We start from the raw sequence: 23,655 nt of genomic DNA, 5'->3' as shown, positions 1-23,655 counted from the left end.
AGCAGGAGTAACAGCCTGATATTAGAGTTAACAACGAGAGATCAACTCGAGAAACCTTTACAAGTGCACTCTTCAAGGTCATGTTTCCAAAAGGAAACATTCACAGCAATGCCATGGAAGAACCATTTTGAGTTCAAAGAGTCTTTGATCAGTAAAAGAACCAATGTATGAACAACATTTGAATAATCTAAACAGCCTTTCCCCAGAAAGAACCTTTTTGCACAACGGAAAGATTCTGATGCATACACATCAAACTGTGGAATGCATAACAAATGATAATGTTTATTATTATTATTACTATTTTTATTATTATTTTGCTTACATCTCAGGGGGCTGAGACTAAGACTTTAACCCTGAGTACACAGTAGACTGGAAGAGTCAAGACACCATTTTCAAAACCTGGAACACCAGAAACATCACAGACTTTTGCTCTCCCATTTAATGGTGACATGCCCCACCAACTGCAAGGATGGATGAGCAAGTGGTGTCAAGCGCAAAGAGAGAGAATATATAATATATATAAGTATATAATGTAAAGCTGCTAATTTATTTGTAAGCAGTGAAAGTTGAGACAGATCCAACACATGGTGCGTTTAGTAGCTTTGCAAACCAGGTAGGATCTGAATTAAGATTATTGCAAGACAGCCAATATAACCAGATTAAAAATGAACATCACTAACATGCTGTTCATGATACTGAAAGTAACAGATCCTGTTCCAAACACTGTACGCATTCGTTAATATAACTTTGCTAGCAGTACACGCCCACCCAACACCACATAACACCCCAGGGTTTACTAAACACTGCCACCTGTTGATCTTAATGACAGGCTGTGAAAGCTGTACGGTTTATTTACTTAGATGTAGATTAGTAGTAGTGACATGTTTATACTGTTGATTTCATTGTGTAAACAAGTTTTTTTTTATTATTTTATTTATTTATTTTTTATTATTATGCAAGTAGTGAATGTGACAATGTTTACATGTAACAAATACAGAACCCTTTAGACATATAACAAAATAAATAAATAAATAATACTAAAAAGAATGTGACAATATTTAAATGTGCCAGACATATAGATTCAATCAGACAAACAAACATATATACTAACAGCCAACATTACAAGTCTATTTGTGTAAACAAGGTTGATTTTATTTTGTGTAAACCGCATAAGCAATGTTGACCTTACAATGTTAAGAAGAAAGAAGAAGAAGAAGAAGAAGAAGAATGTATACACTATGCACGTTATAAAAAAACATTAAACAGTTATTTTATGTACTCTGTCAATTACTGTACATTTGTTTTTGTTTTTTTAAACAAAGGTTACAAAAATAGTCTCTGTTTTTACATGCATTGGAAACAATGTAAATATTAGTGTTGGGTATCGAAAATCGATTCCGATTCCAGAATCGGATACTTAAGGTTAGGAATCGGATACTTCTTGTGAAATTAAAATTTCGATTCCGCCTATCGATTCCTATGTGCGGTTGTTGTTTTTTTTCCCCCCCATCTGTGAGGATCGAAACCACATCGAATGTTTATTATTTTTTTCCATCTGTGAGGATGGAAAAAAGCGATCTAGCGATCTGCCACTGCCAGGACCTTGCTCGCTAATCTAAGCCTAAACGCATAGCGCTCGAAAGTATGACTACACTTGCGATCAGAAGTCGAAAAAGCAAAGTATAATATTTGTGATAAGCTAACATGTTGCAATTGAGGTGACAAAGCATTTTAATTTAACAGATCGTTAAAGATCACAAACACGATTCAAATACCAACGTGATTCTATTCCTAAATTACAATGATTCATCTCTTTGATTCCTCAACCTTTCTTCCATGCAGCGTACGATCATACTAGTGTGATTTGAACATTCAAATCTGCGTGTGTATATGAACAGTTCCACAGTATTTTCAGCCACACAGTGTTACAAACATCAAAATAGAGTAAATCATCCTTTTGAAAGTTAATTTGCAATTCAAAACAATGTTAAAGAATGATCGATTACGTTGTTATGCCAGTAGGTGGCGAAAAGGGGCTGTTAATAATGTATTTGTCTTTGATCATTCATTCAAAAACACTGATTCATCCAGTAATGAACCAAGTATATCGTGAGGGAATCACTGAATCATTCACCTATGAATTAGGCCTACATGTAATTTTGTTTAGTTGTCTAATGTTTTTTTTTTCTTTAGAATCGTAAGAGAACCACAACTTCCATTTAAAAACAACAACAACCCAGTTGTTGATTTTTGTTCATTGCATTCAGCTGCAACTAAATGTTTAGTAAAAAAGAAACAGAATAAATATGCTTGATATCATCTTTTATTCACATTGGAATCGAAACTGGGAATCGAAAAGATTTGGAATCGATAAGCGGAATCGGAATTGATAGAATTCTAACGATACCCAACCCTAGCCAGCATATACAATATATAGGCAACTTGTATGGTCTGAAGCAGTGATTTTCAAACCGGTCCTGCGAGAACCCCTGCCCTGCACATTTTGTATGTCTCCCTCATCTAATACACCTGATTCAACTCATCAGCTCGTTAGTAGAAACTGCACAACATGAATTGAATGTGTCTGATAAGGGAGACATACAAAATGTGCAGGGCAGGGGCGCTTCCAGGACCGGTTTGAAAACCACTGGTCTGAAGGCATGATACATACAAGACATTGCGTACCAAAATAACACAACCACATCTTTTCGCAAATTCAATTTTCTTTAAAAAAAAAAAAAGGGGGATGCCATAAAAAAAAGTGTCTTTCTGTAAAGCTGCTTTGAAACTGTGCTATAGAAAACATTTGACTCTTGAGATTTATCTGCCACTACAAAAATCCTACAATACTAAATGTGTTCTTCTTGCGAAGGAATACAACCTGCAGGGGAGACAAAATAGTCACGCAGAAGGTTTCGTTGCATTTCTGGCATAAGTAATGCATTGTGTTCCCTTCTTTGCTCGACTGGCTGGAAAGACCCATTCCCTTGATTCTTCCAGGTTCCCTCAACAATTCTGTGGTCCCCATTTTTGAAATCTGCAAAGGCTGGAGGTGTATACGCCTCAGACTTGCGCTCACAGAGGAAGTTATGGATGCATAGAGAGGCCATAGTGATCTTAACCACTTTTTCTGGCTCCAAGAATACGGTGTTCCTGAAAACCCTTAACCTGTTTGTTAGAATGCTGAATGCATTTTCTGCAACTCTGCGTGCCCTTGAAAGACGATAGTTCAGTACCTGCTGACTGTGGTCCATCTGTTTATTTGGATACGGCTTCACGAGATCAGGCCTTAAAGGACACGCCTCATCACCCACGAACATGTACGGCATCATTATGTCACTGTTGGGCAATGGTTCAGGTGGAGGAAAATTCAGCTGACCCTGGTCCATCTCTTTACATAAGTCCGAGTAAGCGAATAGTCCAGCATCAGAGACCTTCTCTTGCGTTCCCACAGTAGCATAGATGAACTTGTAATTTGCATCCACAGCAGCCATTATTGTCACAGATAATCTGCCCTTGTTATTATTGTCAAGGCAGCCACTTTTTGCTGGAGGCTGTATATAAATCTGTTTCCCACCAAGTGCACCTAGGCAATGTGGAAACTGCCATTTCGATTCAAAGTCCTGGGATATTGCCCGCCATTCTGTCTCTGTTGATGGTGTCTAGCAACAGAACAGAAAAACAATTAAGACAAAGATTTGTACACTGATTCTTATATTCCTCACAGATGAAAAAATGCAGTGCTGTGAATATCAATACCACTTGAGTCTTTGGATTTTACGAGCTGTCTCTCCCAGGATAGTCACCCTATTACAGTATAAAATAACAGCCAGAGATATCAATAATTCTGCGATTTATCTGATGCAAACAAATATGCAATATTTAAAATACGCTGCATGCATGACATGTCCAAGTGTTCTAAAATTGAGGCACTGACATTTCTTGTATTTTCACATTGCTGAGTGGTCTCATCTTCATCCTCAGTGGTGGGTAATTCCACACCTTGAGGCCCACTGTCCCACAGGGTTTAGCTCAATCCATAATCAATCATATAATATAATTTATGCAACAATACAGAATTTTTTATCTGACACTAAACACAGCAATGATGAAATGTATCTTGGTGTGAGATGGGTACCAATGGTCAGAATTTTATTGACAAAAGAACAATTCCATATTTCATTTTCCATAATCAGTCCTTTATGAATGGCTCACAGTCTGAAAACTTTAGCATGATGTGAGGAAAAAAAAAAAAATAAATAAAAAAAATAAAAATAAATAAATAAATAAATAAATAAATATCGGAGTCATCTAAATAACACAAACCGGTTTCTTAATTTTATTATTGTTCATACATTTTATTAAATGTTCTTTCGGCATTTCATTTAATGTATACCTTTTAAATTTGCTTACTAAAAAACAACAGCAGCAGAAGTATGGCATGACAACATTTATTTGAAAAAAAAAAAAATGTGTTTGCTACTCAGCGCCTTATCTCTTTCCTTCCATTCTTCCATGAAACTTTAAAGTCTCTCCGCGAGCGATCGTACAGGTGCAGATACATTTGTACCAGCTCAGCTATTCAACACTCCAGTGTATTCATATTGCTAGTAACTTGTTGCTGCTGTTGTTTTGGATTTGAGGTCTGACCTCTGTGGAATCAGTAATAAAAACAGAAGAAAAAAAAAAAAAAAAAAATCTCCTGTCAAAGAAGAGTTCCCGAACACACCCACCGATTGCGTAATCGCCACGGACCAATGGTAGCTTAAAGGGGTTTAGAAGCCAAAACAAACTACCCCAGAAAATTTGCTTCGGTGAGCTGTTTCGAACTGCCGAAACAAACTCAAAACGAACTTCGTTTTGGCCTGATTTTGTTCGAAATGACGTCATATCAGTTTGTTCTTTGATTTCGTTTGAAGTATATCAGGGCCTTAAGGAGGGCCGGTTAGAAGCCACGCACCACCCCAGAATTAAATAGCCAGTATAGTGGGCACAGTTTAACGCATTACTTTGTAACGCGTTTCTGTAATTTGATTATTTTTTTTTAGTAACTGAGTAATTTAACGCGTTATAATTTTCAAATTAGTAATTAGAGTATAGTTACAAGCATGCGTTACCGCTGTGTTACATCATTGCTGACAGAATGTGATTTATCATGTGGATTATAAAAAGGGTATTGGCTACCACACGCGACGTCCTTTACCTGAGAACTGCTTTGACTGGTAAGCGCCTGTGAGGCGAATACTACCATTGAAAACAGTCAGCATGCACTCAAAAAAATATTTCAGCCCTTAACTTAATTCAATTACGTACAAAATTTCCATGCATTTAGATTACATAGTTTTAACTTAAACAAATCAGTTAAACTTAATGTGATTCAAATGCATCAGTCTTACATAAATGAATCAGGTAAAGTTGATGTAATAGTTCCCAGTGTTAAACAAACCCTGCTCAGTGTTCATGTGTTTCCACACTACAGAGTGTTCAAGTAGCATTGACACATTGCTTATTAAGTGTTCTTGGTTAATTATTATTGATGTTGTAATAGTCATCCAATGGCCTGATATGCTGATATCATTCAGTGATTTACCTGTAAGTTTCATGATATTTACAGTAGTTCTATGAACTGTAACTATTACTACTTTAAGATCACCAGAATTACTTAGACACACACAGACATCAAGAATAAGCATATGAATCTCAACAATGGTGACATTCAACAGCTGCATGCTGGGAGTCATGGGTGAGTTTTATAATCTGCTGTTACCCAGCACGCAGCTGTTGAATGTCACCATTGTTGAGATTCAAATGCTGATTCTTGATGTCTGTGTGTGTCAAACTGATGCTGTAGATTTCAAGGTTTAGTGTATAAGATAAACATCCATAATAGCTCATACACCTGTTGTAGACATTATGAAAATAATAGACTAACCACTACATGAGATTAGTGCATCATGACACTGGATGATAATGATTTAACAAACAATAAAAACTAACCAAGAACACCTAATCAGACTTCTTTTTGGCTTTTTTATTTTGCTGTAACAAATGTGCTTCATACACATAATTACAGCAGCCAAAAGTCAAGAGTCCAACTAAACCCTGATCGCCATGATGGTGAGGTTAATTGAAACTTTAAAAAAAAAAAAAAAAAAAAAAAAAATCTAAACCTCTGTTTAGATGTTCTGAAATAATATTTGTGGATATATGACAGAAATCAAGTCAAACGTCAAGTCAAATTTAATGTCTTCATTTATTTAAGTTCATTTTCTCTTTGGCTGTGGCTGATTCTTGTGTTTCTCTTTCCTTCGATGATTCTGCTTGTAAACAACAGGTGTTCATCATTATTGGTCAATCATGACATAATGATCTCCTTAACTCCAACACTGTGTCAATGCTACTTGAACACTCTGTAGTGTGGAAACAAATGAACACTGAGTAGGGTTTGTTTAACACTGGGAACTATTACATCAACTTTACCTGATTAATTTACGTAAGACTGATGCATTTGAATCACATTAAGTTTAACTGATTTGTTTAAGTTAAAACTATGTAATCTAAATGCATGGAAATTTTGTACGTAATTGAATTAAGTTAAGGGCTGAAATTTTTTTTGAGTGTGGAGAGTGGAATAGCACACGTTCTGTAGCTGGAAATACAATCATTATTTTTAGTTTATTTCTGTCAAAGGCAAGAACATTATTGTGCGTTGTCAATTAGAGGGGAAGAAATCCTTTTCAACCGTGAAAAACTCCACAACCAATTTAAAACCTCTGAAAGGGCAACACGGCACATTAAAACTTAATGAGAACGTACCGGGTGCGGAGAGCAACGCATCAGCTTCTATTGTTGTACCGCACCACTCTCTGTTGGGTCGAGTCCAGCGAGAGTGGTCTCTAATCCACTTGCACTGGACTCGACGCAACAGAGAGTACAAGACTTGCGCGGTACAGAACTTGATGGGCGAGTGCGGGTGCGGACGCGGGCGGGCAGAGACTCGTGTGAGCGGGATACGATAGAATAAAATGATTTGCGGGACTCCCGCAAAATAGAACTCTCTAAACATATCTAAAACAAATTAACTGCTATTCATGTATTGCACAAAAGCAACAAGAACAACTATATAAAACAAAAACGATTAACAGGCGTAAGCATAGGCTGAGTTTCTATTTATAACGTGTTTGCAGCGTTGAACAATGTTGATTTCTGAAATGCAATGGACAATCAGAGAATCCACTCACCGCTTGAAATGCTGTGCTTTCCGCAACCACGCACGCAGCAGCCTATTGCTTTTAGTTAAAATAACAGTGGTTTGTGAATGTTGATGCTTTAATAACAGATATTTTATCGGAGCGTTTATGCTGGGATAGTAGGCAACACACAAGTTCACTATTTCACGTAAATTGGATGTACAGAAAAAAAGTAACGTAACGAGTAATGTAACTAATTACTTTCGAAGTAAAGTAATCAGAACAGTAATTTGATTACTTTTTAAAGGAGTAATCAGTAATCAGTAATTTAATTACATTTTCAGAGTAACTTGCCCAACACTGCTTGTCACACCTCTCATTGTCAATACTGAGGATAAACCTTTGTTAATACCCTAATTTGGTAATGTATCTCAGGGGATACAGATATTTAAAAATGTGATAAATAACAGCACAAACAACACAGGACAATTGATACTATCAGTTGTATTGCTTTTTTTAACCAAGTCATGTGAACCCCATACTCCAAACAACCTCAACTACGATAATGATACCAGTACTAGATGAAAAAGTATTTCTCATGCCTCCTACAAGAGACTAAAGAATATGTATCATGTGGTGCATAAGGGTTAATATTTCTGTTTAATATATTTATAGGTAGATCTTTATTTTATTTTCCCCTTCAGTTCATGTTTCACCCAATTAATGTTCTGCATTAGCTATTTTACTACATAAGTAAGTGTTTTGTAAATACTAATACCAACTTACCAAAGCGTTGATTTTATATGACTTTATAAGTTTTATGAAATAAATTAATCAGCTTCGCTTTGTGGTAATTGAACATTTATTTTAGGCTATAATATTTCATTTCACACTAATCAATAATAGACTACTTTAGTAAAGATAACTATGAAGATACAATTAGTGGTTTTTAGGGCTGCTCTCGACTAAAGATTTTTTCTGGTTGACTAGTAGTCGTTCATTTTACACATTAGTTGACTAATCGCACATTTCTTAATAAGCTTAATAAGCTCTTAATAAGCTGTTTAAATCATAATAATGAGCCTTTAATTGCCTACATAGCCTAGTAGGACTTGCCACAGCACACCGGCAGATATAACAATTATGAATGTGTCTGGGAAAAACAGAAAGGAGATGGCATTTAATCATTTATTGATAAACCAGTGCTTTCTTTGTTTTCGGCTTAAGAGATGAAGTTGGCGACACTGACTCATCATCTTCACAGTAGTGATGCGCCTGTATGCATGTTTCATACGGATTACATAATCTTCCATTTGGTTTATTTGAAAGTAGACATTTCACTCTCTATAGATATATTTTTTCATGTCTGTCAAGTAAGATTACATGGAGTTTCTAAGTTTCGCTCTCAAGTTCACAGAAACCGAGACGGCAAAAAGCACATCCTGTTTGCTTTCATTATTTTACAAAAGCACAATGTTTTGTTGTTATTGTGAGAGCACACAAATAAACAGATGCAAAAGATGCATTCTTATCTGTATGAACAAAATTCTGGAGTATTTTAAGAGCAAGTGAGCCCACCGGCACCTCCATCTGTCACGCAGTGAGGGCGCTAATATTCAGCTTCAACACTCTGCACAGACACTTCACTAGCACACATTTTCTAGGTTAACATTAGATTGAGCAGTCATGTAAAGTTGCTACTACTTACATGTTTCAAATGATAAGCCATATTTGAGGTTGATGAATGATAGGTGAGCGTTTGGATGTCCTGCCCCAAGTGCAGTATTACCACATAGACGAGCCATTAACGATCTGTCAGTCACAGACTACGTGACTTCGCCACTTCCTGTGGATTTTTTTTTTTCAGCGACTAAACGATTAATAAAATTTTGACTTTGAAAGCTGTCTACACATTGCATGTGCAATATACCCATATCTTAATGCCACACCGTCATCCTTAATTCTATTTATTAACAAAGTCTAGTCTTTATTATTAATAATCCCAATTTTTGACTATCCCAGGTTGTTATGGTTGTTTACACATTAAAATTTGTTCAGTTTATGATCTTGAGGCCATGACTTTGCATTGCATGGTCATAATACGTTCATGCACCCTTGTTTTTAAATGGCAATGTCACAACAAACTAAATTACCCATACACGTTTCTTCCCGATCATCACCATACTAAATTTATTTTGAAGTGTATCATTGCAGCAGATGTTTACGGTGGAACTAATTTTACTTAAAAGTACACAGTAATAAATGTGCACTGTACTTGAGTAAATGGCGGTGATCAGAACTTACCTTCAAAAAGTCTTTTTTCATGAGCTGGTACAGAGCGCCACAGGTCTCCATAACTATCTGTGAAATAGTGCTGGCCCCAATCTTGTACTGTGCACTGAGGGAACTGAATGTTTTACCTGCGTAAGAAATTAATGACAAAATATACAATAACACACCCTTAAAATGGGCAATAGCTGAATCAGTGGATATTTTGATATCACCCTGGCAGACCATACCTGTTGCCAAAAACCGCAAGGTCACAGACAGGCGATCTCTTGGGGATATTGCCCGTCTCATTTTTGTGTGCTGCTTGGTTATTAGTGGTCCGACCATCCGCAACAAAAACTCAAATTCCTCTGCCGTCATCCACATCAGATCCCCGAACCCATTCTCATCAGTCATCTATCATATGGCAAGAACAGACTGATATAAAGTTGGTTCGATGTTTGACGTTTGACATTTGTCAGAGATTCAGGCTTGGAAATCTTCAATAGTTCTTTAACGATTGAGCACAATGACAAGAAACATACTGCATTCTAACTGTTTCCAAATGTAGAAGAGAACACACAATATGTTTTATTTGTTTTAATCTGCCTTAATGTATTGTAACTGATAGACCTTATAATGTAATAGTGCAGGACAGGGACCATCTGCAAAGTGCAAAACGAAGAGCAAAAACTACAATTATTTCATCTAAATGCTTCACTTGTGAAATGTATAAAACATAGCACAACAACAGTTATTGAAATGAAACCACTGAGAAAAAGCTTTTAAAGCATGACAAAGATTGTGCAGTTTACCGCCCCCTACAGGAAGATATTGAACTTGTTTTGACCAAATTTGACATTCAGAAATTTAAATAAATTAATTGTAGAATGCACACAGTTTGATATGTAAACTCCAGGTGGTGTGTCTTGTTACTTGTTCAAAGATCAATATTTACAGCCATCTTTTACTATCAAATGTAAATCAGGATGTACGCTATTGAATTAAATTTGAATCTGTTAACACATTCATTTTTGAAACATACAGTTTTCCATCTCAATTTCAAAGGGTGTGTCTTGTTACTGGTTCATAGACAAACATTTAAATGTTGGTTTTATTCTCAAAACTATAACACAGCACATGATATTGAAATATCAACGAGTAGGTCAATCAATGTAAAGTACATACGCTCTTCTATCTTAACTTCAAAGAATGTGTCTTGTTACTGATTCCTAGAAGAACATTTTGGTGGTGGTTTTAGTCATGTAACTGTAATAGAACACATACTATTGAACATGAAAGCAATACATAATTTAGTTAAAAATAAATACAATCTTCTATCTCAGCTTCAAAGGCTGTCTTGTTATAGATTTCATAAAGAACATTTTGCAGTAGTTTTCATTGTCAGAAGTGATGTAGAAGTCACAATGCATAATGAAATATTTATGTATGTATGTTTATTTATTTATATCTAGAGCTACAATGTATTTAGCTACATCATATTTGTATTGTTCCATACTCATATTATAATTTATGTATTATATATCAATAAAATAATATACTTATATTTATATAAGTAATATATAAGTAGTATATAAGTATAATAGAATTGGAAATTCAGTTTCATTTGCATGTGTTCTCTTATAATTCTGTGACTGAAACCAACATTAAAATATTCTTCTAGAAACCAGTAACAAGACACAGCTTTTGAAGTTGTGATGGAAAACTGCATGCAATTAAATTAATTTATTGACAGATTTAAATTTTAATTCAATAGCATGTGTCCTGAATGACATATGACAGTAAAACCTGAACTGAAATGTGCATTTGAGAATCAGAAACAAGACACATCTTTTAAAGTTGAAATAGAAGACTGTATTGATTTTAAATAAATTTATACGTTTGAATATCAAACTCAAAAGTCAAAACAGCAGTATGTTCCTCTAGGGGGCAGTAACACAGGACACTCTTTTGAAGGTTACACAAACGATTTTTAAATGTCAATAGCGTGACTTCTGCATCACTTTGGACAATGAAAACTACTGCAAAATGTTCTTTTAAAATCTGAAACAAGACACAGCATTTGAAGCTGAGATAGAAGATTGTATTTATTTCAAACTAAATTACGTATTGCTTTCATTTTCAATAGTATGTTCTATTATAGTCATATGGCTAAAACCACCACCAAAATGTTCTACATTCGTTAGATTTGAGAAAGAAAACTGCATGCATTTTAAATGAATTTATTAACAGATTTGAATTTAATTCAATAGCATGTATCCTGATTTACACATGACAGTAGAACTTGCATGGAAATGCTCTTATAGGCCCAGGGAACAAGACACACCTTTTGAAGTTGAGATGGAAAACTGTATGCATTTTAAATAAATGTATTAAAATAGTTTGAATGTCAAACTCAGTCAAAACAGCAGTACGTTCCTCTAGGGGGCAGTAACACAGGACACTCTTTGGAAGGTTTCACAAGTGATTTTTTAATCAATATTATGACTTCTGCATCACTTTTGACAATGAAAACTACTGCAAAATATTCTTTATTAAATCTGTAACAAGACACAGCCTTTAAACCGGAGATAGAAGATTGGATTTCTTTTTAACTGAATTATGTATTGCTTTTATTTTTAATAGTATGTCTCAGCTAGAAATATTTCATATTCTGGGAATGTTTTCAGCGGCAAGTTTTATTTTAGTTCCCATAATATTACCTAAAAGGATCACATTCTCTAAAAACATTCCACAAATGTTTATTGATAACATTGTAAGAACATTATCCTCTAACATTCTAATAAAGATTCCCATCACACTAGATGTGGACTTACATTGCTCAGATGTCACATTTTGGTTGAAAGTGAAAACTCAACCTTTGTTTGATGTCAAGCTCCAGCATCTTTAAATAACTCCAAAAACAGCATTACCAGCTTCATTTATTAGAAACCAGATTGGCTTTATTTCTGTCATACATTTACACAAGTTTTTATTGAAATGAACAGAGGTTTGGATGTTGATTGAAAGTAACGGTTTGGTTTGATATCACCATTATGGTGAGAAGCGTTTGCTTTAGTTGGACAATTTGACTCTTTTCAATTTTTTCTCTAGCAGTTGGAACTGTATTTGCCATGGCAAGAACCACAAGAAAAACTGTGGTCATGTGATGTTGACTACTTACTGATGTTAATTCAAAGGCTCTAATCTATGTTATTAAATTCATATTACTGACTGAAATAATGCAGTGTATTTAACAGTGTAAAATCCAGCAATATCCTGATCAAATAATTTACTTTTTTTTTTTTTTTTTTAATAAACAAACTGTTAAAAATCATTTTAAACTATGGAGTGCTTCGACAGACAGAAACATCAAGAATCAGTGTATGAATCTCAACAATGGTGACATGCTTCATGCCGCAATGCAATCTGGGAGCCCGAGATGAGTTTTGTATGATGCAGCCATAATACATTGCAGCAAGTCACCATTGTTGAGATTCATACACTGACACTTCATGTTTGTGTCAAAGAAACTTTGTAGGCTTTAAAACTTACCAGTTTGGTAAGTTTTAAAGCCAACAAAGGTTGGGTTTTTACTTTTGACCTAAATTTGACTTCTGAGCATCATCTGAGTCCACATCCAATATCCAATGTGAAGCTTCCCACTTAAATCTATTAGAATGTTAGAGGATAATGTTGTTATTAATAAACATTTGTAGAATGTTTTTAGAGAATGTTATTCTACCTTTTATGATAATATTCTGGGAGCTAAAATAAAACTTGCCACTGAAAACATTACCAGAACATAATGTTGTCGGAGCATTTTTACAACAATAACATTCCTAGCTGGGTTGTTCTATTATAGTTCTGTGGCTAAAACCACCACCGAAATGTTTAATATTCTGTAACAAGACACAGCCTTTAAAGTTGTGATATAAAACAGTGTAATAAATATATATTTTTTCTTTTCTTTTTTTTTTAGATTGATTTTCAAATTCAAGTCAATGCAACGGCAAAATAACACTTTTGCCAGCTTTGACTAAATTGTTGAATTTCTATGGCATGTGTTCTGTTATAGTTCTGTGCCTAAAACAAATATAAAAATGTTCTTATAAAAACAGAAACAAGACACACACCATGAAGGTGATACAGAAGTGTGTTTATTTTAAATGAATTTATTTATTGGTTTATTTCAATAACAACTTTTTGGTGTCATAGTTCTGTGAATACAATGAACATTAAAATGTTCTCACAAGGACCTGGAATAGTCCTACTGCATAACCACTGGATTATGGAATGATAATGATATTTAATATTGTTTTGCTTTTATTCATTTTATTTATTTAATAATAGTAATAATATTTAACCGCAATCACATATCTTGTTTACAGTATTTCTTATTTAAATGCAAGTGAGCGTTATAAGTGTTTGTCTTTATATCTTTATCACACTGGTGCACAAATTGCTCTTGTTTTGTTAACTAAAAAAAAAAAAAAAAAAAAAAAAAACATTCAGAAGGGAAACCATTACTCGTTTTATCCTTTGACATGTACTTTGTAGACGGTCCCTAGCTGACCTAAACGCAAGCTCGCCGCTGCTAAAGCATTTATTAGTGATGGGAAGTTCGGATCATTTTACCGACTCGGTCCTTTGAGTCTCGTTCAGCAAAATGAACGAATCTTTTTTCGAGTCATTTCGTTCATTTTGTTCATTTTAGCAAAATATAATTAAAATGTTACGTTTTACTTCCCTAACACATCTACTGCTTACACAAACGTTGATCACACTACAAACAAGACAAAACTATAATGCTATAAGAAACAGAAAATATTAATTCATTGTTTACCTGGGTCTTTAGTCTATGATTTGCTCACCTCACCTCTTATCTGACAAGTTTTCGGGTTTGAGTCGTTCGTTCATCACCTGACAGCCCAATTAGCTAACCAACGCAGTCTGAGCCGGAAAGAGAATTGATTAGTTCATCTCTCGAGTCCTCGGGTTTGAGTCGTTCGTTCATCACGTGACAGCCCCGTAATGTTAACCTATGCAGCCTGAGCCGGAAAGAGAATTGATTAGTTCATCTCTCGAGTCCTCGGGTTTGAGTCGTTCGTTCATCACGTGACAGCCCCGTAATGTTAACCTATGCAGCCTGAGCCGGAAAGAGAATTGATTAGTTCATCTCTCGAGTCCTCGGGTTTGAGTCGTTCGTTCATCACGTGACAGCCCCGTAATGTTAACCTATGCAGCCTGAGCCGGAAAGAGAATTGATTAGTTCATCTCTCGAGTCTTCGGGTTTGAGTCGTTCGTTCATCACGTGACAGCCCCATAAGGTGAACGAACGACTCTAAAACAGTTGAACTAATTCCTGTACAGAACCTCATAGGATGTTGCGCATGCGCGACTGAACGAATCACTCCCCGAGACGACTCGTTCGTCCCGAGTCACATTAAAGATTCGTTCAAAATGAACGAATCGTTCAAGAACGACCCATCACTAGCATTTATGCGTTGCAACATATCAATGAGGATTAAAAAAAATAAACTGCGATGTGTGTTCAGTTCTACCTTCTAATGCTTTTCAGATCAGACATTTTGTATGCAATTGTACTCATTCACTAAGAATGTATTGAAGTTTTTCGCGGCTGAATATCTGTCTAACATCCAACGTCAAACGTCGAACCAACTTTATATCGGTCAAGAACAGACACATAGTTGCTACCATAGACTGGGGTTGCTATATGAATACATTCACATACACGTAGGCTTTACAACAAAAACAAAGCAGAAACACTCCCCTTACGAGCCGCAACACCCGCAGGAAGCTTCCTGCGTCCATTTCAAAATGGTTTATTTACCTCCGACTCCTTCTGCAAAATAGACAGCCGAGGCTGCTCGTGCCGTCCCAGACATTCTCTCTTCCATATTCGTTTAGTTTTCTTTTTCTGTTTTTCGCTGCAAATCAACGCACAGACAACTTGAAAAGCGAGCTGCTTGCTTACAACCGTATCAGGATTCATTGTTTTTGAGAATTCCAGTCTCGCACGAGAACTCCTATCTCACGCGTGCTCTTACGTCATTTCCTGAATCGTTTCTCGCGTGCGTTTTGTTGTGATTATTATTATTATGTAAACATTAAACAATACGTAACAGTCAGAACAAGAAAAATCTGTACATGGAAAAAAAACATCACACCTTGTAAAGTTATTTAAAAAAAAACATTGAAAAAAAAAATGTACCTTCAAAATGTTGTTGCAGGAGGCCTCTAATGCAGAAATAAATGAGTTTTTGCATTTTAGACGTTTTAGTGAGTTTTTAGGGAAATGTTGTAATATTGCAACGTTGGGCTCCCGAGGTACCAGAATTTTAGTGTTTTACTCACTATCTGAACAAACGTATCAGTGGCCTTATGAGTATATACAATAATAATGACACTATAATTATACAATAAGTCATATTTTGGGGGGGAAAAAATGCTCAGATTATATACAGAAACTAAATTTAAACTTTCATCACTTGACTTTAAGCTTTCATCACTTGCATGAGAACTCATCAGTTGTATCAGCGTCCATCTTGAAGTCATTGTTCCCATTTTGGACAGCACCAGTGATATCATACATGATAAGACTGTCTTCCCTGGCTGATGGCATTCTGAAATAGAAAAAAAAATAAAACACTGATTATTTTCTATGCTGCATAATCTCAATGCAAATCAGTCCCAACCAAATTTACACCTTGTAAATAATTCACCCATTCCACAGAATTTACGCATTTCACAGATTTCACACATTACACATTGTGCCGTTACTTATCATGCTAATAGCACTCATACCCCCAAATTGCAGTACATTATCACCTGTCCCTCATGCAGCAGGTGTATGTTTGGGCAAACAAGCAAAGCCCAGAAAAAAAAAAAAAAACAACGGGACCAATTAAGTATATTTTATAAATGATAAGATACAGATATTTTCAAATTTTGCTGCACAAATTCTTTAGCTTTCTTGAGGAAATAAATGATTCTTCAACTTATTTAATATTGATGGAAACCCAAATTGTAACAAAGAAGACATTTAAAACTTGTGAATCATGAAAAACAGTGTTTCTACTAGCATTTTTTTTTTTTTTTTTTTTTTTTTGTTTTACATGAAACAGGTGAGAAGTACAATTCATCCATGTAATGTGCAAGGTGTGCAGGCAAATTTTGCTACCCCTTTAACCCAATGTTGCAAAATTTCAACACTGACATGACAAGCTCAAAAACATTCGACCAAAACCTTGGTATCCACATGATCTTTAGACATATTACTAATCACAGAAAAAATATTTTGGGCATTTTACTTACTTAAATGTTGATTTATCCAGTCCAGAAAAATAAGATGGTGTGCTTCAAGGGAAAGTTGTGTACCTTCATGTCTAAGTAAATTATTTATTTATTAATATATTAGACTTATTTTAAAAATCTAGCATCCAACTGCATTGGAAGGCTAAACAATAAGACCTATTAACTGGGTAAATGTGGTCTTGGAGAGAAAAAAAAAAATGAGCAGGGTTTTTTTTTTAGTCAAGCTGTTGTAATATTAGAACAGTGGGCCTTACAGGGTTAAAGAGTTATTGCCACAAATATTGTTCTGTGATATCATATCTCACACTAAATGTTACACTAAATATACCAAGGGTTACATTGTTTTCCTAAGGAATACAAATGGAGCATGCCAGAAAATTTACAGCTCATGTAATCAAACTGACATGAAGATTATTTGTAGTGCAACCTTCAAATTCAGGATGAGTAACTCTGAATCATAATTCAATTTTAGCAGACTTGAATAAAATGTATTTACATTTTTTTAATACGCTCTCATAATGTGTCTTTCTTGAGCAAGAAAATTTTTTTTAACTTGTTAAGATTTTTTTTTAGTTTTATGGCACGTTTGTGGTATCCACAGACCAACTGATGTTGCACAACTCTAATTGAAATTAAACAACATCAGGCACACATGATCCAAGTTGCCCATTATGCGTTCACCAATGGTAGAGTTGTGGACGTTGGCTTTTTCAAATAATAAAACCTTCTCTGGTACAGTTTCCCCCTCGGTGTGTATGTGCAACATCAAGACAAAATGTTGTGATGTTAATATTCAATATGCTTATAAAAAAAGTATTTCATCTGTCATAGTATTGATCTGTCATAATTTGAGACACTATTAAACTACAGTAGTGAAAATAGAAAAGAATAGATATGTATAGGTATATACTACATTCTACAGCTCCAGACTTGTCGATGCATCTGCCATCTTGAAAAGGTCAACATGATTTCCAAGACACAACATTGTGCAGCCTCTGGTTGTAAAAATGGCCAATATTTAAATTTCCAAAGAAATGGTATAACCTTTCAATGTGAGAATGAGTTGGTTTGTGTTTTTTTATATGTATTGAATTTTACAGATTTTTAACCCAGTCCTAGGTCAAACCAAATTAAATCTAGCAAACTCTACTCATTGAGCTGAGGAGTCAAATCAGGTGTGTTAAATGGAGTAATGAGCGCTTTAAGTAAGCAGTATTACTGTTTTTTTTTTTCTCAGCACACTTGGAAAACAGGATGAACTACAAATATGGCAACAAATACCTTGATGCTGTGCTGTTTAATATCGGATGTTTTCACAATTTTACCTTATTTTTGGAAGAGAAGCATGCAACTTCTCAGACGTCACTGAATCTTTCAGTGTGAGTTTTTTTCATTGCTATTAATCTTTTTGTACTTTTATTAAATATGTATTTTCAAATATAACATTTTATTAAAAAATATTATTTCCTTTCATTGCCTAGGTCCAAGCCCGTCACACAAATGCAGGACCATGTAAATGATTCAGTGAAGAAAAACATGCTAGACTCAAGGGACGAGCAAAAAAAAAAAAAGTTACAGCCTCCAGGGCTGCAACTCACACTTTTGTTCTTGGGGGAAAAGGCAATCAGAAGAAACATCAGAAGTCAGCAGAGGAAAGAGGAAAGTTAGAGAGTTAGACAATTTTCTGGGGCCCTTCATAATTAATGAAAAAAGGAAAAAGTACATATTAAATTAATGAATATGGGGTGAAATTTACACAATAATAAAAATAATAACAATAATAATATTATTAGTAGTAATATAGTAGTAGTAATATTATCAAGTGCAGAACCGCTGCTCCCAAGGACAATATCAGCAGTCCTAAACACAGCACCTCCAATCCCCAGCACAGGGCCCCAGGTGCCAAGACATCACCAGTCTCAAGTAACAATTTTTTTTCTGTCCAAGCATAGCAACAAGCAAATAAGCATTCAACTGATTGACAGTATCAATTAAAAATACAAAAGAAAGTGATATGTGTGTGTGTAAACATGAAATACATGTTTTTTTTAACACCATTTGAGCACAAAATAGAAGACAAAAATACACAGCATCTCTGTAGTGCCATCTAGTGGTGGCTGCTTCACTTAGGCTCAGTTACTATATGTGGCATTACAGTGGAGGAGAATGAGGTCTCTGAAGAACAAAAGTGTCCATTTTTAATTGTGTGGCCCTCTGTTTTGGCCTCGCCCACCAATCTGGTAACTCTTTTCTTGCAAAGACCTGTACTTGCAATTGGAGAAAAAATCTAAAATGGCCACTTGATCCACAAATGCTAATTCAATAATAAAATCAAGATTAAACTATGTTTGATCTGACAAATCTTCCTTTTGGGTGCAACATTAATTTAATGACTTTACTGGCACAAGAGAGCTGTGGGCCTATATAGAAAGGTATCACATGGCTACGAGTGTGATATTGTGTTTATACAACGGTTCGATAGCACAAGTATGTAAATACAATAAAATAAAATAAAATAAAATAATAGAAACACAACAACCAATGATTGTCTTAAAAACCCCTTTTGTGTGCATAACTATTTTCTTCCGCCACGGGCTTAAATCTCAAGCTGACAGTTGAGTTGCTTTATTGAAAGCATATTATATTGTGTAGAGTATTATTAGAAAAAAAAGATGGTGGGCTGAGCGAGTGTGATTATCTGTATCTAAAACAGCATTCATTCATGCGTTAACAAGTATTTGTCAGTCCATTCTAAGTTGAACCGATAGCTTGGTTTTGTGTTTGTTTTACCTTAGTGGTAACACTTTAGAATACAGTTCCGTCATTAATTAATAACTACACGGGAACAAAAGACTAATGAACTATTAACATTCTAGTAACTACTACTGACTAACAAGAAACTCTGATTAACAAATCAGTAAGTAATAGTGCTCAGTTGAACATGGTAGTTCACTATTAGCTAATCAGTAACTACTATTATTTTTCATATCTCCCAGAGAGCGTCTAAGAACTACTATATACATGTTCATAATTCATGTAAATAATGCAAAATATATAATTAACATATACCTCAATAGTTTACAATAATTTCAGTCATTACTAGAGAGTTACCATGATCTTCACTTTAGAATACGGATCCAAAAAATGAGTAATTCCTTCTGAAGTATTTGGTATTACTAGTTATTACTAGTGGGTTTCCATGATCTTCACTGTAGAATTAATTGTACATTTTGCATCATTCACATTAATTATAAACCTATATATAGTAGTTCTTCGGGAGATATGAAAAAATAGTAGTTACTGATTTCAGAATTTCTTGTTAGTCAGTAGTAGTTACTAGAATGTTAATAGTGCATTAGTCATTTGTTCCTGTGTAGTTATTCACTAATGACGGAACTGTATTCTAAAGTATTACCGCTTTAGCCAATGACATGATGACACCATTGAAGATTAATATTTTTTTCTGTCATTTCACAAGTTTGTGTGTCCATTATAATCATAGTATACAGTTTTTAGCTGTAGAGAGGATATTCTGCCGGAGCTCCACTTTGCTGTACCATTTCTGTCTGTTTATTAAGTTCAGTTATTGGATTTTAAAACCATTGATGGATATTTTTAAATGCTTTCTGCCATTAAGGCAGATCATTAAGACAGTTATCTGTGTTTCTGTACTATAGGAATATTCCCAAAGAATCTAATAGGGATTATAATAGAAGAAAAAAGACAGGAAATTAAGCTTTAAAGTGTCCCTGTGAATTTCAGGTAAGAGACACGAGTGACGCTTTAGAAAGAGAACAATGGGGATTGAGCAGAATAAAAAGGAAAACTCAAGAACCAGCAGCACGCTGTAATATTGACATTTTTGATATTAAAGTAAATGTGGATTTATGTTTTTATAATACAAGCAACATCACCTCTGTGCACAGGGTATGATTTGATTGTAAATGATTTTGTTTGTAACACCCATAAAATTTGAGCAGCCATTAAAATTTCATGATACATGCTCTTTATCTAATGTCCCAGATATGGAACACTTCCTTTCCAGGATCACAATTAAAATCTCACATCAGTGGGTCTGGCACACGACAGGAAATGGGTGTTTGCATCCTCCGCTTTAGTACCGACTTTCCTCCATTATGACATCACGGGGATCAGGAAGTCATTGGAATGGAAAAAAAAATGCTTTAAAGCTCTGAGTGGAGAACAGCCATGAACCACACAATATACAAACAGATGCCAGGTGACTGAGGAAAGACTGAGAGATGAATGAAAGGGAAGGAGACGCGACCTGCCCCAACGAAGAGCGGTGCTGGTGTGCCACAGGCTTCGTTCGGGGCCTCTAGAGTGCTGCAGAGGGCAGGATGTTTTGGTTTATTTAGTGCTTAATGTGGGTGTTTCTGACAAGGTGTGCAGTGCCCTCCTCACCACAGAAAAGTAGATTTATGAGAATGAAGGCTGACAGCTTAGAGCAAGAGTACAATCTCACTGTAAAAAGTGAACCTGTGCAGTTGTTGGTTTAAGGAGGTATTTCTATCTGATATTACCTATAATTCTAATTTTGTTGTTGTAACCTACTCCAATCAAGATTATGTAGCAGAAAATGAGAGAATGTTATTTCAACTTAAATCCATTACATTGACCCAACATACAACTTCCAATAATGCTCAAAACAAACACATTCAAAACATGCACACCTGCTCCATGCTGATTAGTGAATGTTGGTTCAATGAGAAATTATGATTTGAAATGATTATATATTTTAAGCTGCAGCAAAGTGAAAGTCAACTTAAAATTATTTATTGCATTTCAACAAAACCAGTTATTGTAGATGTTACCACATGAAGTACAATTTCTAAGTTGAACCAACAAAATATTTTTTTTCAGTTTATACTATGCTGTATATGCACGAGCATGTATCTGATTCCTCTAATAAATAATAAAAATAAACTTAGTTTCATATAGTGCCTTTAAAGGACTTTCTCAAAGCACTTCACGTGTTAAACAATGCAAACATCACAAACTAGTAAAAATACATAGACAATAAATGAACATATAGATATTACAATCAAGAAGCCAGCTTAAAAATGTGTTTTCAGGTAAGAATTAAAAATACGAAGTGACAGTGCCTCAGAAATATAGGCTGGAAGTTTGTTCTACAATTTAGGAGCATAAGTTGAAAAAAGTTTTTGTAAGGTTCTGGATAGTCATACTTTGGTAATGCTTGAATTGTTGGGTTACCATGATCACTTTAGAATACGGATCCAAATAATTAGTAATTCCTTTAGAAGGATGTAGTAACACTTGAGTCATTACCATCCAAAACCTTACATACACCTCAGTATCTTACAATGATTCCAGTCATTACTAGAGAGTTATCATGATCTTCACTTTAATATACAGATGCAAAAAATGAGTCATTCCTTCTGAAGTATTTCAGAAGTTGAAAAGAGCCCTATCAACCATTGAGCGGAGACATATTTGATGGACTACAAAAGGACCATGCTGAGAGAAGCAAAGTAAATACACAGTATAAAATGCCTGGACAGGTTTTGTGGAGCCAGGCCATGTAGTGGATTGTATGTAAGCATAAGAAATGCCAGGTTCTTTCATGAAACTTTAGATGGCACAGGCTGAGGATCCTTAATGTAACTGATGATATTCACAGTATTAAATGACTTGACACAAGCTGATTGGTCCATGTTGGTAAGCAATCCAATGAGCTACTGCTTTACATTTAAATTGCTGGTTAGCATTCACTTGAGCATTCTGCAGTGTGCTTTCAGTTTTCCTCCAAAATGCTCCACTTTCCCCAGCTCCACCTGTATAGATCTGCTACAGGTTATTTTATATGCTATTTGTGCAGCAGCAGTATGTCTTAAATACTCACAGTACTGTATTGCTGTATGTATTGACAGTAGCAAGTTACTGCACTTGCAGCAGCAGCAGCAGCAGCAGCAATAACCTACAACTACAGCAATAACCAACAGCAACAGCAGCGTAGCAGATCTATTCCATCAAGACCAAATACATTATTATTGTCCTATCCATTACCATGCTATAAATCTTCTGAGAGTTGTTATGATAGAACTATAAAATCAATCCAATATTCAGAGTCAGTGCAAAGTGGAATTTTTCAACTAGTCAGACGTAACACTTTGGAACAATATGAAGATGAATACATAATTACAAAATTTTCATTTTGGGGGCAAACTAACTCTTGCATGAATTGACGTTGGTGTTATTTTTGAAGTTAATGTATTTTCCAGAGACTAGTCTTCATGTGTAGCTGCCAAAAAATTAAACTCGTAGATTCTGGCAAGACCTCAACTGATTCTCTACTGTGGTTGTTATAATAAGATATCGTTTTACTTTCTTGTACAGATGGCTAAATGAAAAAGAGACAGTTTAACCTATGAGGCACTGTGAGGTCAACTCTAATTACCGCACATGTACTACAAAAGCACCGCTCTTATCTATGTTATTCCACTTAGTCTTTATGAAAATAACAGGTAAAGCTGGAGTTCTGTTTGTAGTATACTGTCTGGTGACCTTCTGTCACACAATCAGTAGGTCAAGAGAACATCAAAGCACAGGAGTAAGACATTCATAATGTGAAAATAACCAGAGATTAGACAGCTAGATAGACAGCCAGTCTAGATTGATAGCTAGACAGACAGACAGACAGACAGACAGACAGATAGATAGATAGCTAGACAGCTAGACTAATCTTGTATGGCTATCACAGATTAGTGGCCGGTCTGTCATTGCACTTCAGTATGTGTGTGTGTTTATCGAAAGCATGTGAGCCAAAAAGATAAACAGCTAGTTGGCCAATAAGTGTGTTGCACATCAGACACTA

At 35.2% G+C, this 23,655-nt stretch overlaps 1 protein-coding gene across 3 annotated transcripts; it reads right to left on the bottom strand.

Annotated features, from left to right (window-relative positions):
* Positions 1-1,851: 1,851 nt before the first annotated feature.
* si:dkey-121j17.6 (uncharacterized) lies at positions 1,852-15,516 on the bottom strand. 3 transcript variants are annotated; one of them, XM_051104518.1, is made up of 4 exons: positions 15,313-15,516; positions 9,710-9,896; positions 9,495-9,610; positions 1,852-3,662 (listed from the first exon to the last, which is right to left on the bottom strand). In XM_051104518.1, the coding sequence occupies exons 2-4, from the start codon at positions 9,873-9,875 to the stop codon at positions 2,850-2,852; spliced, it is 1,095 nt and encodes a 364-aa protein (XP_050960475.1). In that variant the 5' UTR covers positions 9,876-9,896; positions 15,313-15,516; the 3' UTR covers positions 1,852-2,849. The 3 variants fall into 3 exon arrangements, with proteins under 3 accessions (XP_050960475.1, XP_050960474.1, XP_050960476.1); XM_051104517.1 differs by having other exon boundaries at positions 9,710-9,875; XM_051104519.1 differs by lacking the exon at positions 15,313-15,516 and adding an exon at positions 14,305-15,302 and having other exon boundaries at positions 9,710-9,875.
* Between the last annotated feature and the right edge of the window lie 8,139 nt (positions 15,517-23,655).

Source organism: Labeo rohita, unplaced genomic scaffold (assembly GCF_022985175.1).
Source record: "Labeo rohita strain BAU-BD-2019 unplaced genomic scaffold, IGBB_LRoh.1.0 scaffold_73, whole genome shotgun sequence".
NCBI classification, from domain to species: domain Eukaryota; kingdom Metazoa; phylum Chordata; class Actinopteri; order Cypriniformes; family Cyprinidae; genus Labeo; species Labeo rohita.
The sequence above is the reverse complement of the archived record's forward strand: the minus strand, read 5'-3'. Positions and strand labels throughout refer to the sequence as shown.

Coding starts and splice junctions, on each gene's coding strand:
- si:dkey-121j17.6 (XM_051104517.1), bottom strand. CDS start 15,474: ATGAATCCTGATACGGTTGTAAGCAAGCAGCTCGCTTTTCAAGTTGTC. Junction 9,876..15,312: donor TTTTGCAGAAGGAGTCGGAG/GTAAATAAACCA, acceptor GCCATATGATAG/ATGACTGATGAGAATGGGTT. Junction 3,663..9,494: donor TGAAAAAAGACTTTTTGAAG/GTAAGTTCTGAT, acceptor TTCTGTTGCTAG/ACACCATCAACAGAGACAGA.